The following is an 18,332-nucleotide window of genomic DNA, read 5'->3' on the forward strand; positions in this document are numbered from 1 at the left end:
GGACTATTTCAGTTTGTTTGTGATATGTACGCCGAGGAACTTAAAAAAACCTTCTCCACTGCTGTCCCTTTGAAGTGGATAAGGAGGTGCTCCCTCTGCTGTTTCCTGAAGTCCATGATCATCTCCTTTGTTTTGTTGACGTTGAGTGAGAGGTTGTTTTCCTGACACCACACTCCGAGTGCCCTCACTTCCTCCCTGTAGGCTGTCTCGTTGTTGTTGGTAATCAAGCCCACTACTGTTGTGTCGTCTGCAAACTTCATGATTGAGTTGGAGGCGTGCATGGCCACGCAGTCGTGGGTGAACAGGGAGTACAGGAGGCTGAGCACGCACACCCTTGTGGGGCCCCAGTGTTGAGGGTCAGCGATGTGGAGATGTTGATTCCTACATTCACCACCTGGGAGCAGCACGTCAGAAAGTCCAGGACCCAATTGCACAGGGCGGGGTTGAGACCCAGGGCCTCCAGCTTGATGATGAGCTTGGAGGGTACTATGGTGTTGAATGCTGAGCTGTAGTCAATGAACAGCATTCTTACATAGGTATTCCTCTTGTCCAGATTGGTTAGGGCAGTGTGCAGTGTGATGGCGATTGCATAATCTGTGGACCTGATGGTGCGGTATGCAAACTGAAGTGGGTCAAGGGTGGCCGGTAAGTTGGAGGTGATAAAATCCATGACTATTCTCGCAAAGCACTTCATGATGACAGAAGTGAGTGCTACGTGGCGATAGTCATTTAGTTCAGTTACCTTTGCCTTCTTGGGTATAGGAACAATGTTGGCCATCTTGAAGCATGTGGGGACAGCAGACTGGGATAACGATTGATTGAATGTGTCCATATACACACCAGCCAGCTGGTCTGCGCATGCTCTGAGGACGCGGCTAGGGATGTCGTATGGGCCAGCAGCCTTGCGAGGGTTTAAATGTCTTACTCATGCTCATGGAGAAGGAAAGGGGCGCAGTCCTTGTTAGCGGGAAATAACGCGTTAACAACAGGAAAATAATACAGTAACAACAGGGAAAAAACATGAAACAACAGGGAAATAACACAGTAACAACAGGGAAATAACACAGTAACAACAGGGAAATAACACAAGTAACAACAGGGAAATAACACAGTAACAACAGGGAAATAACACAGTAACAACAGGGAAATAACACAGTAACAACAGGGAAATAACACAATAACAACAGGGAAATAACACAGTAACAACAGGGAAATAACACAGTAACAACAGGGAAATAACATGAAGCAACAGGGAAATAACACAGTAACAACAGGGAAATAACACAGTAACAACAGGGAAATAACACAATAACAACAGGGAAATAACACAGTAACAACAGGGAAATAACACAGTAACAACAGGGAAATAACATGAAGCAACAGGGAAATAACACAGTAACAACAGGGAAATAACATGGCAACAACAGGGAAATAACACAGTAACAACAGGGAAATAACACAATAACAACAGGGAAATAACACAGTAACAACAGGGAAATAACACAGTAACAACAGGGAAATAACAGGGAAATAACACAGTAATAACAGGGAAATAACACAGTAACAACAGGGAAATAACACAGTAACAACAGCGAAATAACACAGAAACAACCGGGAAATAACACAGTAACAACAGGGAAATAACACGGTAAAAACAGGGAAATAACACGGTAACAACAGGGAAATAACACAGTAACAACAGGGAAATAACACTGTAACAGCAGGGAAATAACACAGTAACACCAGGGAAATAACATTGTAACGACAGCAAATTAACAGGAAACAAAAAGGTAACAACATGGTAATCAACTGTTCATAGTTTGTATGAATCTGCTGAGAAAAGGTGACATAGCATTGAATACTTTCTACATAACTTGTGCTTATTACCTGCTATTTATAGTTCTTAATAAAGTACAAAGTACCCTTTGTTCTAACCTTTTCTAATAAAGTTTAGGCTATTGGTTTTAAAATCAAATCACCACTAAAAGTCACTGACTATCTATGGAGTCATAGAACTATAGATACTGTGGACATATTTGCCAAACTGAAACAAGGAAACAAGTACATGAAGAATGCGACAAAATGTCAATTTCACAGGTACACTGAGTGTTAGTACTACTGCAGAGAGTGTGAAGTTGCATCGATGTGCGAGAGAGTGGAAAACACCACGAGAGGGAGAGGGAGGAGAGAGCGAGAGCAAGAGAGAGCAAGAGAGCAAGAGAGAGAGCGAGAGAGCAAGAGAGAGAAAGAGAGAGAAAGAGAGAGAGAAAGAGAGAGAGACAGAGAGAGAAAAAGAGAGCGAGAGAGAGCGAGAGAGAGATAGCGAGAGAGACAGCAAGAGAGAGAGAGCGAGAGAGAGAAAGAGAGAGCGAGAGAGGAGCACAAAATAACAGAAAACAAAAGAACAGGAGAGGAGAGGTGCGTGCTACTCACGTAGGCACTGAGGCACCATTCCGTTCCAGGTGCCGTTGCCCACGCAGGTGAGGATGGCAGGGAAGGACAGCTCGTACCCGGGGGAGCAGCTGTAGCTCACGCTAGTGCCCCACTCAAAGTCTGTGCCCTCCAGGACCCCATTGGAGATGGCAGAGGGTGCCGCGCAGGTCACCGCTATGGGGGGAGAGGAGAGGGAGAGAGGGGTGAGAAAGAGGAAAGAGGGTGGGTGTAGTTGGATAGAGGACAGGGATAGGGAGGATGAGAGAGAGTGGAGGGTGGACAGAAAGGCAAAGGGGAGAGGGAGTTTACTCTCTGTGTAATACTGTAGTTAATGCTGAATTACTCTCTTACTTAACCCTCATTATCCCTGTAAGAAATCTCATGAATCAATTAGGGATGAATTATACTTTACCATTCCATTCATGGCATTAAAGCAAACTGTGAACACACAGGAAACCTTTGGAAAAGGGCCACAGCCAGGCTAACAACTAAAACAACACATTCTCAACAACAAAATCTTAGGAAATGAGGTCTAAGGAGTATTTGTGGCTGTGCGAAGCATGACCATGTAGTATAGCTATATAATGCTATATATATAAAGCTATATAATGCTATATATATAAAACTATATAATGCTATATATATAAAGCTATATAATGTCACCCTTAGTGGAAATTTACTGCCAGCTGTCTAACTGAATCAGAACTAATGCTTTTCTCTCAGACCACAAGCCTCCGGGTGTCATGACGACTGCATCCCCGATAGCTACGGAGTGCACTATATAGGGAATAGAGTTCCATTTGGGGTGCAGCCAATGACTGTCTAAACAAACATGAAAGTGTTGGGGGGGGGGGGGGGCGACGTCAGGGAGGTAGAGAAAGTCAAAGGGACTGTTTGTTTGTCTGAGAGCTGCCTGGGAGTCTCGCTGCGCCCCAGCCTACGCCACGCTTGAGTGGGTGAGAGGGATAGGCTGGATGACTCATGTTGCACTCTGTAGAGTGAGTCTCTCTCTCTCTCCCATGTCTGTTATTCACACTGACTTCTGCCAACCACTATGTGGAGACAGGTATACTCCTCTCACTGAATTAGAGTAACAGCAGATAAGGCTTTCCAGAACACTGTGGGCAGAAATATATTTTCCAGAAGACTGTACAATAAACACACTCCTCTCACCGAATAGCAGTAAGATAGGCTTTCCAAAATAGTGCACCATGGATACTGCTCTCACTGGATAACAGGAATAGCACTGTAGGTAGGCGTTTGAGCAGGAACAGCACGAGTGGGATATGCAGAGTTCAGAGAGGGGTAATCCAAGAGAATTAGGATTCTATTTTGATGGGGTAAATCTCAGTGTTTGTAGATTACTGGCTAGGCTTGGTGGGTGTTGGTCAGGGGTGTCAATTCTTATGCGGGAGGGGGGGGGGGTATCTTGAAGGAACCTCATGTGGGAGCTGGCATATAGTTACAAGACAAATTGGTGGTAGGTTTAAAGCAACGTTGTCAAATTGCAGGGGGAGACTTTGGTTGTGTCCAAAATGGTACGCTATTCCCTATATAGTGCACTACTTTTCACCAGAGCCCACTGGCACCCTATTCCCTATATAGTGCACTACTTTTCACCAGAGCCCACTGGCACCCTATTCCCTATATAGTGCACTACTTTTCACCAGAACCCTTTGACTGAGAGGGTAGTGATTCCCTCCCAATTAATCAGCTGACTATAAAAACAAACACATTTGTCAAGTCCATTGGCTGTGCTTATTGTCATCTATGTGCTCCGGTAATAAAAGCCATAAACGTGTAATAAGTTCCCAAATGTTCTATTAATATTCTGAATTAGTATTGGACATGCTTGGTGGCTCGTCCATTGAGAGTAGACCAGCTTGCCTTGTACTAAGCTAATGAATAGTATGTTTATGCAGTGGTTTCCCAGCTGCTTTGACAGCTCCTGCATTTCACAGGTGCAGAACACAAATATTCTCACATACTTATACAGTACATGTAAACACATGCACACACACCACGCACACACACACACACACACACACACACACACACACACACACACACACACACACACACACACACACACACACACACACACACACACACACACACACACACACACACACACACACACACACACACATCTTTCTGTTAAAAGCCAATGTCAGACATTCACCCAGCCATTTCCATTTTCAGTTTGCTTCCCGACACTTTAACATCCATATTCATAGATCCAACTGTGCATCATAAGAATGCACTGCACCAAGATATCACTCTGCAGCTGTTACATATGTATGTACAACACACTCTCTCACAGAGCCAAGAGATTCAACTCTAACCTGTTCAAATGGATGGCCATATCTGTGTTAATTGTAATTTGTCCAAGATAATGGTAATACAAAGCAGCATTTTATGCAAGTTGAGAAAGCTTTTTTTATGAAGAAGAGAAACCTTTTCTGCCTGGCATATAGTGTCAACAACAACAAGACAGGATATTACAATAACAAACCAAAGCACAATGCTATCCTGTATTTAAACTCTTCCTCTGTGACTGCTAGCAGGACACAAATACATCTAGGCTGCTGTTTCTCAGGCAACCAGTGTGGGAAGGGAACCAGCAGGTGTTCAGTGTTACTGTGATTTTTTAATATATTTTTAATTTTACCTTTATTTTACTAGGCAAGTCAGTTAAGAACAAATTCTTATTTTCAATGACGGCCTAGGAACAGTGGGTTAACTGCCTGTTCAGGGGCAGAACGACAGATTTTGTACCTTGTCAGCTCGGGGATTTGAACTTGCGACCTTTCGGTTACTAGTCCAATGCTCTAACCACTAGGCTACCCTGCCGCCCCATAAGCTATACCAATTTGTATTGAAACTCTGGGACAATGCCAACCTTGATTATTTCCTCCCTGAGACTGGGAGTCATTGAACTATATTCTAAGGTGTAGATACACATATTCCAACACTCAAATTGAAGTATCAAAATAAACAAACCGAAGGCTCATAAGGTTCTAGCTAAAAGAAGTACCCTCTAAAGGGCCCTGTCTTTGAAGGATGTCATGATGCCAGAATGTTATTAAGATATGTTCCACAGAGCATTATGGGTAATGAAGTACATCATGCTACACATGTGTTGCTAGCCCTCACCTTTGCAGGATGCCATGATGCCACTCCAGGTACCGTTGGAGGTGCAGGTGCGCACGGGTGAGCTGTCAGCCTCCATGGTGTATCCTGGCGCACACAGGAAGGTGATGTTCTGACCAATAGCAAAGTCCTCTCCATACCTCATCCCATTGGCTGGAACACCAGGGTCACCACAATTTATCACTGTGATGGAAAGAAAGAAAGAAAGAAAGAAAGAAAGAAAGAAAGAAAGAAAGAAAGAAAGAAAAAAGGGAAAAAAAAGAGAAAGAAACTAATGAGTGACACAGAGTACTTGGTTGCAGCAAACAAGCACATAACAAAAAAGATACATACCCAGTAAGACACTTTACTCTGTAACAACCCATTATGTTTTTTGGCTCTTTTGTGCTATAGATGGTGATATCTATGACGGCGGTGGAAGTGCGATTTAGGCCCCATTGTTGGTCCGGTGTGAGATATGAATCGGGCTGTGACAACAAACGTCGGGAAACCTAATCCACAAATCATCTGAAACGACCCATTTATGCAGCCAGCAACAGATATCTCCACTGAGGAGATACCACCTCGCCTCTTTAATTCACAATGATAGATCTCACTATCACAGGAGAAAATCAATAGCTGTAAGCAGGGGAAGCTGTGTTCTCATACAGGGGTCTCCTGGGTTTAACTTCCATAATCAATTCTGTCGATCTTTTACAACTATCACTCCCTTCTGTTCTATGGATGAACAAACAGGGGCGGTATAGGGAGGAAAGCGGAGAGCAGAAAATAGAACGCTGCATGTTTCCAGAGTCTACCTGGGAATTCAGATGAAAAGGTCAAATAAACACATTAGTACTTCTGTACTCCCATGTGGCTCACAACAAACCCCAAAAGTACTTTCCATATTTATTTTTTCATTTTGGAAAAAAAGTCCCCCCCTATTGATTTATGTATCAATTCCGTAATCACAGTTTTCCATACATTTTGTGTCTTTTGTGGAAAAACGTGTGAATGATGCTTCAGAATCAATCATCGGAGGCGTTAGCTTGTAAAACTGTCTTGGTGGCGTGAACAATGGCTCGACCAAAATGCTAATACGACTCCACCCCCGGATAGCAACCATGCATCACCCTTCTCAGCCTGCTCAATAAACACATGTAAAGACGCATCAATCATTCCTACTTTAACATGCCACAGGCAAGGGATGCTTCCCCAAATAGCACCCTGTTCCCTATATAGCGCAATACTTTTGATCAAAGCACTATGACTATAGGGAATAGGGTGCCATTTTGGGACGTAAACCAAGGTCTCTATGGAAAGAGAGCGAAGTAAAGATAAAAACAGGCCCGGTAAAAGAAATATGGGCACTAAATGGCATACGATCAAAGGCAATGAACCTGGCCTGGAGGAACCAGTATGGTCTGTATGTCTAGTGGGGATATGGAGACAGACAGGCAGTAGTTCATAGATCTAGTCATCCATTTCTGAATGAACTGAATCTGAACCTCTCTACCAGGAGTGGTAGAGAGGAATTATCTACCTGAAGTGGAGTAAGTCTCTCTCACTCTCCTCTTTTTCTCCCTCTTCCTCTCTCTCTCTCTCTTTCTCCCTCTCTATCTCTCTGTTTTTCTCCATCTCTCTCCCCCTCTGTCTATCTCTCTGTCTCGCCCCTGGGCCTGGATTTAAATCACATCGACTCCCTGTTGTTGTCTACTCGACTGAGGAGGATCTGAAGAAGTGGGAAGAGCTGAGGAGGGTATGGTAATGTACACCAGGTAACAGAGGCACAGAGGGATTGATTTCCTTATCTTGCTGGAGCAGGGGCACAGAGCTCTTCTGACCTTTCCTCTCTCTCAACCCGCAAGTCACTGTGTGTGTGACTCCTCCTCGTTCTGTCTCAATCCCTAACCCGCAGGCTACCTTAAAGAGCTTCCTCACTTCGACCAGCCCACCCTTCCTAGATGAGAGGAGCAGCATGTTGAAATGTCATGAGGAGAGGATGCAAGATTTTGGTTGCATTCCAAATGACACCCTTTCCCCTATATAGTGTACTACATTTGACCAGAGGTGTAGTGCACTACTTTGGTGAAAAGTAGCGCACTATATAGGGAATAGGGTGCAATTTGGGATGCAACTCTGTCTTAAGCCTGAGTCCATTAATTTACCCTATGCTCTATCTATGATAGGACGTGATCAAAATAGGTCATCTACGAGAAAAATTTATGAAAATGAAAGATCACAATCGAACATAGAAATACATCTGTGTACATTTAGCTGAGTCATATCTACTGTCTATATGTATTGAAATCTCCCCCAAATGATTGTGGCGTTATCAGTAGGATTTTTCACACAGCCCTGTTAATAAGCACACAAAAAAAGTCCAGTGCCCTTAGTCCTAAAACGTCTCAGGCATTTCAGACCATAATGAATAAGATGACATGGACTGGTGCAGGATCAAGTCCCAGATCTGTTGCCGTTGGGGGCAGTGAGGTGGGTTTTTGAGGACTTATTGGTGCAGCTGGGGGCAGTGAGGTGGGTTTATGAGGACTTCCTGGTGCAGCTGGGGGCAGTGAGGTGGGTTTATGAGGACTTATTGGTGCAGCTGGGGGCAGTGAGGTGGGTTTTTGAGGACTTATTGGTGCAGCTGGGGGCAGTGAGGTGGGTTTATGAGGACTTCCTGGTGCAGCTGGGGGCAGTGAGGTGGGTTTATGAGGACTTATTGGTGCAGCTGGGGGCAGTGAGGTGGGTTTTTGAGGACTTATTGGTGCCGTTGGGGGCAGTGAGGTGGGTTTATGAGGACTTATTGGTGCAGCTGGGGGCAGTGAGGTGGGTTTTGAGGACTTATTGGTGCAGCTGGGGGCAGTGAGGTGGGTTTATGAGGACTTCTTGGTGCAGCTGGGGGCAGTGAGGTGGGTTTATGAGGACTTATTGGTGCAGCTGGGGGCAGTGAGGTGGGTTTATGAGGACTTCTTGGTGCAGCTGGGGGCAGTGAGGTGGGTTTATGAGGACTTATTGGTGCTGCTGGGGGCAGTGAGGTGGGTTTATGAGGACTTATTGGTGCAGCTGGGGGCAGTGAGGTGGGTTTATGAGGACTTACTGGTGCAGTTGGGGGCAGTGAGGTGGGTTTATGAGGACTTATTGGTGCAGCTGGGGGCAGTGAGGTGGGTTTATGAGGACTTATTGGTGCAGCTGGGGGCAGTGAGGTGGGCTTATGAGGACTTATTGGTGCAGCTGGGGACAGTGAGGTGGGGTTATGAGGAGTTATTGGTGAAGTTGGGGGCAGTGAGGTGGGTTTATGAGGATTTATTGGTGCAGCTGGGGGCAGTGAGGTGGGTTTATGAAGACTTACTGGTGCCGCTGGGGGCAGTGAGGTGGGTTTATGAGGACTTATTGGTGCAGCTGGGGGCAGTGAGGTGGGTTTAGGAAGACTTACTAGTGCCGCTGGGGGCAGTGAGGTGGGTTTATGAGGACTTATTGGTGCAGCTGGGGGCAGTGAGGTGGGTTTATGAGGACTTATTGGTGCAGCTGGGGGCAGTGAGGTGGGTTTATGAAGACTTACTGGTGCCGCTGGGGGCAGTGAGGTGGGTTTATGAGGACTTATTGGTGCAGCTGGGGGCAGTGAGGTGGGTTTATGAGGACTTATTGGTGCAGCTGGGGGCAGTGAGGTGGGTTTATGAAGACTTACTGGTGCCGCTGGGGGCAGTGAGGTGGGTTTATGAGGACTTATTGGTGCAGCTGGGGGCAGTGAGGTGGGTTTATGAGGACTTATTGGTGCAGCTGGGGGCAGTGAGGTGGGTTTATGAGGACTTATTGGTGCAGCTGGGGGCAGTGAGATGGGTTTATGAAGACTTACTGGTGCAGCTGGGGGCAGTGAGGTGGGTTTATGAGGACTTACTGGTGCCGCTGGGGGCAGTGAGGTGGGTTTATGAGGACTTATTGGTGCAGCTGGGGGCAGTGAGATGGGTTTATGAAGACTTACTGGTGCAGCTGGGGGCAGTGAGGTGGGTTTATGAGGACTTATTGGTGCAGCTGGGGGCAGTGAGGTGGGTTTATGAAGACTTACTGGTGCCGCTGGGGGCAGTGAGGTGGGTTTATGAGGACTTATTGGTGCAGCTGGGGGCAGTGAGGTGGGTTTATGAGGACTTATTGGTGCAGCTGGGGGCAGTGAGGTGGGTTTATGAAGACTTACTGGTGCCGCTGGGGGCAGTGGGGCAGTGAGGTGGGTTTATGAGGACTTATTGGTGCAGCTGGGGGCAGTGAGGTGGGTTTATGAGGACTTATTGGTGCAGCTGGGGGCAGTGAGGTGGGTTTATGAGGACTTATTGGTGCAGCTGGGGGCAGTGAGATGGGTTTATGAAGACTTACTGGTGCAGCTGGGGGCAGTGAGGTGGGTTTATGAGGACTTACTGGTGCCGCTGGGGGCAGTGAGGTGGGTTTATGAGGACTTATTGGTGCAGCTGGGGGCAGTGAGATGGGTTTATGAAGACTTACTGGTGCAGCTGGGGGCAGTGAGGTGGGTTTAAGAGGACTTATTGGTGCAGCTGGGGGGCAGTGAGGTGGGTTTATGAGGACTTATTGGTGCAGCTGCGGGGCAGTGAGGTGGGTTTATGAAGACTTACTGGTGCCGCTGGGGGGCAGTGAGGTGGGTTTATGAGGACTTATTGGTGCAGCTGGGGGCAGTGAGGTGGGTTTATGAAGACTTACTGGTGCCGCTGGGGGCAGTGAGGTGGGTTTATGAGGACTTATTGGTGCAGCTGGGGGCAGTGAGGTGGGTTTATGAGGACTTATTGGTGCAGCTGGGGGCAGTGAGGTGGGTTTATGAAGACTTATTGGTGCCGCTGGGGGCAGTGAGGTGGGTTTATGAGGACTTATTGGTGCAGCTGGGGGCAGTGAGGTGGGTTTATGAGGACTTATTGGTGCAGCTGGGGGCAGTGAGCTGGGTTTATGAGGACTTATTGGTGCAGCTGGGGGCAGTGAGATGGGTTTATGAAGACTTACTGGTGCAGCTGGGGGCAGTGAGGTGGGTTTATGAGGACTTACTGGTGCCGCTGGGGGCAGTGAGGTGGGTTTATGAGGACTTATTGGTGCAGCTGGGGGCAGTGAGATGGGTTTATGAAGACTTACTGGTGCAGCTGGGGGCAGTGAGGTGGGTTTAAGAGGACTTATTGGTGCAGCTGGGGGCAGTGAGGTGGGTTTATGAGGACTTATTGGTGCAGCTGGGGGCAGTGAGGTGGGTTTATGAGGACTTATTGGTGCAGCTGGGGGCAGTGAGGTGGGTTTATGAGGACTTACTGGTGCAGTTGGGGGCAGTGAGGTGGGTTTATGAGGACTTATTGGTGCAGCTGGGGGCAGTGAGGTGGGTTTATGAGGACTTATTGGTGCAGCTGGGGGCAGTGAGGTGGGTTTATGAGGACTTACTGGTGCAGTTGGGGGCAGTGAGGTGGGTTTATGAGGACTTACTGGTGCAGTTGGGGGCAGTGAGGTGGGATTATGAGGACTTACTGGTGCAGTTGGGGGCAGTGCCAGACCAAGTGGCATTGGCCAGACACTGACGTGTGGTGGAGCCGGTCAGCAGGTAGCCGTCCATACAGGAGTAGGTGACCGAGTGAGAGTAGGTAGTTCCGTCCAGCCTGTACACACGGCCGTTACTGGGGCTCCCTGGGTTCCCACACTGCCCCGCTGGAGAGAGAGATGCAGATAGAGTTCGATTGAATGATTGGGTTTATGTGATAATTCAAAATACATATGAAGTTGTTACATCACATTATGCACTGTACATATATTACAATATATACTGTATATTGGTTAGATTTGAGCATCTACAGTATGAAATCATCTCTGATAAAGACTGCAAAATGTTTTTTTTGCAGATTTAAATGCACTTTAAATAAAGATTAAATTCATATGGACTGATACTGTGTGTCAATGCTAAGTACAGTATTTGTCCATACCATGAAATAATCACTACCCCTTTCCCTACTCCGGCATTCAAACCCCATAGCATCCACTCGGTCTAACCAAATAACAGTCATTTTCCTGGAAATATGTACTTGAAAGCTGTTTACAAAAGAGTTGAGAGAAACGACTAGCATCTAGGTAAGAGTGGAATGGTAGGGCAGCCATTGTTGGAGGGATCCTCGTGGATATGACTTATGCAATGTCCAGAGTGGGATTTCAAGAGCTATGGAAGGAGGCTTAGGGAAATCAACAAGCAATTTACCATGATTGTGTCCCTGAAACATTTGACCATGTTTCCATATGTGAGGTACTTAGTGAGAGTGTAAAATAAATCCACATTGCCACTGTCAAAGAAACGTCATTAAGTCATGAGTTAGGGGTTGTGCACTACTATTGAGGGAATAAGGGTGGCATTGAGGGTGGGTTGGGCTGAGTGAAATGTGAAACATCAGTCTTTCACAGAGAAAGGGACGTAAAACAGACTCCATGATGGACTTCAAATGGAATAAGTATAGATACAAGCTGAGAAGGGCTGGGAGAGAAAAATGAGAGAGACAATGAGAGAGAGAGAACAAGAGAGAGGCAGAGAAAGACATAGAAATAGAGAGAGAATGAGAGAAAGGGCAGAGAGAGAAAGAGAGAGAGAGAAAGAGAGAGGGAGAGAGAGAGAGAGAGAGAGAGAGAGAGAGAGAGAAAGACATAGAAATAGAGAGAGAATGAGAGAAAGGGCAGAGAGAGAGAGAGAGAAAGAGAGAGAGAGAGAGAGAGAGAGAGAGAGAGAGAGAGAGAGAGAAAGAGCCAGAGAGAGAGAGAGAGAGAGAGAGAGAGAGAGAGAGAGAGAGAAAGAGATAGATAGAACAAGAAAGCTAGATTCAGATAGAGAAAGAGAGAGGGAGAGAGAGAGAGAGAGAGAGAGAGGCAGAGAAAGAGATATAAATAGAGAGAGAATGAGAGAAAGGGCAGAGAGAGAAAGAGAGAGAGAGAAAGAGAGAGAGACAGAGAGAGAGAGAGAGAGAGAGAGAGAGAAAGAAGAGAGAGAGAGAGAGAGAGAGAGAGAGAGAGAGAGAGAGAGAGAGAGAGAGAAAGAGATAGATAGAACAAGAAAGCTAGATTCAGATAGAGAAAGAGAAAAGGGAGCGAGAGAGAGAGAGAGGTACCCAGTCAGCCTTGTGGAGGACCTGGCTGGCAGGGCCTTCAGGGGCTGAGAAGTGAACAATCTGTAAATCTATTTAACTGCAGAGCTGTAGTGGCTCAGAGGGAACATGGAGGACAAGCCATCGTTTCGAGATGACACTAACGCTATCCTGTCACATTGGAGAGGAGATGAATATGGTGGTTCAGAGGAGCCTGAGGAGGAAGGCGTGTTCTCCTCTGCAGACAGAGAGAGAGACACACACAAAGCATTTGGGGTTGTCTCTGGGTGTCTGGCTGTCACCTGGGCAATTGTCCCTGGGTGTCTGAGACCTGGGCCATTTGTCTCTGGGTGCCTGACTGCCACATTTCTCAGTCGTTCGGTAAGTAGAGACACGTTTGAGTACACCTCTTCAATTAAATCTCAGTCCAAGCTCCCTGTTGCCAATTCCCACCTTTCAGAAATGATTCCTGCGCAACGGAGGGGATTGTTTCTAAAGCAGTGTTTTCACACAGTGGGAGGTCGGAGGGAGCAGAGGAAGAGAGGAAAAGGGGAAGAGAAAACCACACCATTAGTACTGGCTTGGTGCTGGGAAGCAGGGTGTTGTAAAGCGGTGTGGAGGGCTGTCCCAAATGGAACCCTTATTACCTAAATAGTGCACTTCTTTTGACTGGATTCCTGTGGGTTGTGCATCACATAAGGAGTAGGGTGCTATTTGGGATGCAGATGAGGTTTGGGGAGCAGAGCAGAGTGGACAGTTGACTAGCTACATGCTTCTCTCAGCAAACAAGGAGGGAGGTAATGTTCCTGTGTACTCCTGGTGTGATGGCTTGTCCCGTCTCATCTTATTCAGGGTGTAATGTGATGGTAGCTATAGGAGCTCCTGCAGCGAGAGGTGGCTCCAGCAGGCTATAGTGCTGTTGTGGTGTTGAGATGTCGTGGGACACAGACCGCTACACTGTCACATTCAATTAGCTCTAGGCTGGAGGTGCACAGCCGGAGGTGGCTGGAGGTGGAAGAGGCTGGGGAGGGGGTGATAAAGCACAGCAGAGCATAGTGTGTTGCTGGGTTTTCTAGCTCTCAGAGATACGTTGGCTGGAAATGGAATGGTACAGCCACATGTTGGACTCAAAGGACCATAGAGGTTGGGGGGATGGAAAGTGTGTGTGTGTGTGTGTGTGTGTTGTCTCACGTTTGCAGAAGGGCTGTGTTCCAGACCAGGTGCCGTTGGGAAAGCACATCCTCTCAGCAGAACCAATCAGCTCATAACCCTCAGAGCATCTGAATTGGACTTTAGTGCGGATCCTGAAGTCACTCTCCTCCCTGCTGCCCTGTGACGGGGTGCCTGGGTCCCCACATGTCCCCTGGGAGTCACCTGCAGAGGCGCACACACACACACACACACACACACACACACACACACACACACACACACACACACACACACCAGCCCGCAGGCACACAGGGAAAAGCAAAAACATAGAAAGAGTTAAAAACTTCTGGTGTCTCGTTCACAATCACATGTTCCAAAGGCCATGGAAACAAACCACAACCCTTTTTTTATTCAAACCAGCGAAGGCACCCGACTCCACTCTGTCCCTCCTTAGCTGTATTTATTCTGGGTGTACACTCACAGAAAACCTCCAATAGACACTGATTCACCTCTCACACTGATTCCCCTCTCACATGATTCCTCTCACACCAATTCCCCTCTCACTCCGATTCCCCTTTCACACCGATTCCCCTCTCACACTGATTCCCCTCTCACACTGATTCCCCTCTCACACCGATTCCCCTCTCACACCGATTCCCCTCTCACACCGATTCCCTTCTCAAGGGAAATTAATATTCTTGACTGATTCAGGAAGCTGCCATACATCCCCTCCCCCTCTGTCGACATACAGTGAATTCAGAAAGTATCCAGACCCCTTGACTTTTTCCACTTTTTCCTCAAGGATATTCCTGCGTTGTCTTGGCTGTGTGCTTAGGGTCGTTTGTGAACCTTAACCCCAGTTTGAGGTCCCGAGCGCTCTGGAGCAGGTTTTCATCAAGGATCTTGCTGTACTTTGCTCCATGCATCTTTCCATTGATCCTGACTAGTCTCCCAGTCCATGATGCTGAAAAACATGCTGCCACCACCATGCTTCACCGTAGGGATGGTTTCCTCCAGACGTGACACTTGGCATTCAGGCCAAAGTGTTCAATTTTGGTGTCATCAGAGAATCTTGTTTCTCATGTTCTGAGAGTCCTTTAGGTGCCTTTTGGCAAATTCCAAGCAGGCTGTCATGTGCCTTTTACTGAGGAGTGACTTCCGGCTGGCCCTAATACCAAGAAGGCCTGATTGATGGAGTGCTGCAGAGATGGTTATCCTTCTGGAAGGTTCTCCCATCTCCACAGAGGAACTTTGGAGCTTTGTCAGAGTGACCATTGGGTTCTTGGTCACCTCCCTGACCAAGGCCCTTCTCCCCCGATTGCTCAGTTTGGCTGGGAGGCCAGCTCTAGGAAAAGTCTTGGTGGTTCCAAACTTCTTGCTTTTAAGAATGATGGAGACCACTGTGTTCTTGGGGACCTTCAATGCTGCAGAAATGTTTTGGTACCATTCCCCAGATCTGTGCCTCGACACAATGCTGTTTCGGAGTACTACGGACAATTCCTTCGACCTCATGGCTTGGTTTTTGCTCTGACATGCACTATCAACTGTGGGACCTTATATAGACAGGCGTGTGCCTTTCCAAATCATGTCCAATCAATTGATTTTACCACAGGTGGACTCCAATCAGGTTGTAGAAACATCTCAAGGATGATCAATGGAAACATGATGCATCTGAGCTCCATTTCGAGTCTCATAGCAAAGGGTCTGAATACTTAGGTAAATAAGGTATTTCTGTTTTTAATAAATTAGCAAAAATGGCTATAAACCTGTTTTCCCTTTGTCATTATGGAGTATTGTGTGTAGACTGATGAGGATTTTTATTTATTTAATACATTTTAGAATAAGGCTGTAATGTAACAACATTTGGAAAAAGTGAAGGGGTCTGAATACTTTACAAATGCACCGCAGCTCCTAGTCTGGTAGCCAGTGCACTATTTTTGACCGGGGCTCATAGGGTTCCGGTCAAATTTAGTGCACTACATAGGGAATAGGGTGCCATTTGAGATAGACCATGGTAGCCTTGCTCCTCCATTGAACCAGTCACAGATCCATCACAGATACAGACACAGAAGTCAACACTGCTGATGTGGAAATGATCACCTGAAAGTAATGAAGGCCATACAACCAGGATCTAGGAGATAGGGGACTGTGTGTGTTTGTGTATGTGCTAGTTTGTGTGTGGGTGTTTGTGTTTGTGTGTCCGTGTGTGTGAGTATGGCCAAGACAGTAATCAGAGCTGTTAGAGGAGACTGGGAGACAATCGAGGACTGTCCACTTCAAACACTCACTCAGACGTAATGGTATCTCTGTCAAATGGCTCAAGTACATTGAGATACTTATGTCTCATCAGTAACAGATAAATCTGTCTCTGATGCAACACAATATATTGGAAAGTCAAGGGTTGAGAGAATTTAGACAAAGTGTAATTGGTATCCATATGAGATTAACAACAAATTGTTATAAAAAATTTTACCACAAGTGAGAAAAATATTTTTTTCAAGAATATATCCATCCATAAATATATTTATGATATCTATTTCTGTCTTGTCCAGACAAATACCCAACATTTCCACCCTGTGTGCATAACCAAAGCATTCCAGTGTGGACCTCATTGTTCCTTCCATAAATAAGTCATAATTTATTAACAATGTTAGCTACTTTAGTACACTTGACTCATGCCCTTGGTCAAACCTAATGTAGCAGCAGACTGACTGTGATCCCAGGTTTCAGTGCAGCTCACACACACACACACACACACACACACACACACACACACACACACACACACACACACACACACACACACACACACACACACACACACACACAGCTAGGTACTGTAGGCAGTATTCAGACAGGCAGGGGGTAGTGTCCCAGGCCAGGGGACAGACCAAAGTGTCGGCTATTAAAGAGCTGCAGGCCTGTTTGCTTTACATACTAATACGCCAGCAGGCCACTTTTACAGCTTAGCCAAAATCCTTCCCACCGATGCTCCCTTATCCCTCCACCACCCAGTTCTCAGGAGGGAACTACTTTACCGCTCAGAGCCGTGGAGGGTTATATTATATAGACCTACCTAGCGTTATACAGTATACCCCCTTGCAGTGAACACGTATGACCGTGCAAGCTCAAGTCATATGAGTAAGCTGCAGTTGAAAGGGCATTCTTCTGTTGTAGCTCCACACATACTTAGCGTATATATCCCTGCACTAGTCCCTATAGACATGTACAGTATGACTGTGAAAGCTGAAGTCATGTGGGTATAAGCTGCACTTGAAAGGGCCTTGTGCATCTTGGTTATAAATGTTAATCTGGGGGTACTATGGAGTAACAGAGATGTGCAAGCCTTTAAAACACACACACACACACACACACACACACACACACACACACACACACACACACACACACACACACACACACACACACACACACACACACACACACACACACACACACACACACACACACACACACAGTACTGTAGCAGGACATTAGGGGGGGGGGCACAAATAGTGTACACTTTATAAGGGGATATATGTAGCTTTACAGGCACTATATATGTCCTAAGGTACAGTCCGCTGGAGACACATGCTACTGATACATCCTTTTACTGCCCTTATTTCAGTGTGACTGAATACAGCCCTCGGGACAGATATGATAGGATATGACACTGTGTGGTGGCTTCAAGGGAAGGTGTGTGAGAGTCTTGATGGGTGTGTTTGTGTGGGCTTGTGTTTGCCAAGTTTTTGTGTGGAGAAATGTGTATGTGTATGTGTGGACTTGTCTGCTTGAATGTCACTTTTACTTTCTGTTTGAGTGAGAACCCGTGTGTGTGGGGGGGGGGGTTACCCCTACAGAACAGTATGTGTATGTAGCTGCTGGGCGTATGTGTATGTAGCTGCTGGGCGTATGCATGTGTGCCATGCTCCATTTCCTCTGTTATCCCCCTGGCAGCGAGCGACTCTGGCTGGCTGGCCGAGGTGGGGGTGGGGGACGGGTTCAGGTTCCCAGGAGTGTGCTCCGTCAGGGGGAATGTGCTGACCAAGCAAGGCTGGGCTGAGGCTCCAAGGACAAGGGGAGGGTATTGCTGTATTAGCTGTTCCAGCGGGGCTGTGGTACTCATCTACAAAGGCAGCGCTGAGACCCACCTAACCACCAGACACAGAGATGGAGATGGACGGGTTAGGGAGAGGGAGCGATGGACAGGAGAGGGAGAGGAGGGAGAGGGGGGAGAGAGAGAGAGGGTAGGAAGAAGAAGAGGGAGCGAGAGAGATGGAGAAAGGTAGAAATGGATAGAGAGAGATAGCGATGGAGAGAGGGAGAAGGAGAGGGCTGGCTGTCACACACAGTGATACACAGCATCAGCTCTAGACAGCGAGCAGAGACAAACACAACACAGACCCTCCCGTCCCCCCACCCCGCGTGTCTCACACAGAGTATAGGCATGGACACACTGGGGAGAAAAAAGGGAATATACAGTATATGCCATTTAGCAGACACTTTTATCCAAAATGCCTA

The 18,332-nt window shown here is 46.9% G+C and overlaps 1 protein-coding gene across 1 annotated transcript in view; it reads right to left on the reverse strand.

The window, feature by feature from the left end:
- LOC115131349 (CUB and sushi domain-containing protein 3) overlaps nucleotides 1-18,332 on the reverse strand; it is a 317,735-nt gene that overhangs the window by 45,237 nt on the left and 254,166 nt on the right. The window contains 4 exon segments of the mRNA XM_065021039.1: nucleotides 2,434-2,607; nucleotides 5,590-5,769; nucleotides 11,071-11,247; nucleotides 13,851-14,033. Coding sequence (XP_064877111.1) covers nucleotides 2,434-2,607; nucleotides 5,590-5,769; nucleotides 11,071-11,247; nucleotides 13,851-14,033 — 714 coding nt within the window.

The sequence above is a fragment of the Oncorhynchus nerka genome, linkage group LG7, assembly GCF_034236695.1.
Source record: "Oncorhynchus nerka isolate Pitt River linkage group LG7, Oner_Uvic_2.0, whole genome shotgun sequence".
NCBI lineage: Eukaryota > Metazoa > Chordata > Actinopteri > Salmoniformes > Salmonidae > Oncorhynchus > Oncorhynchus nerka.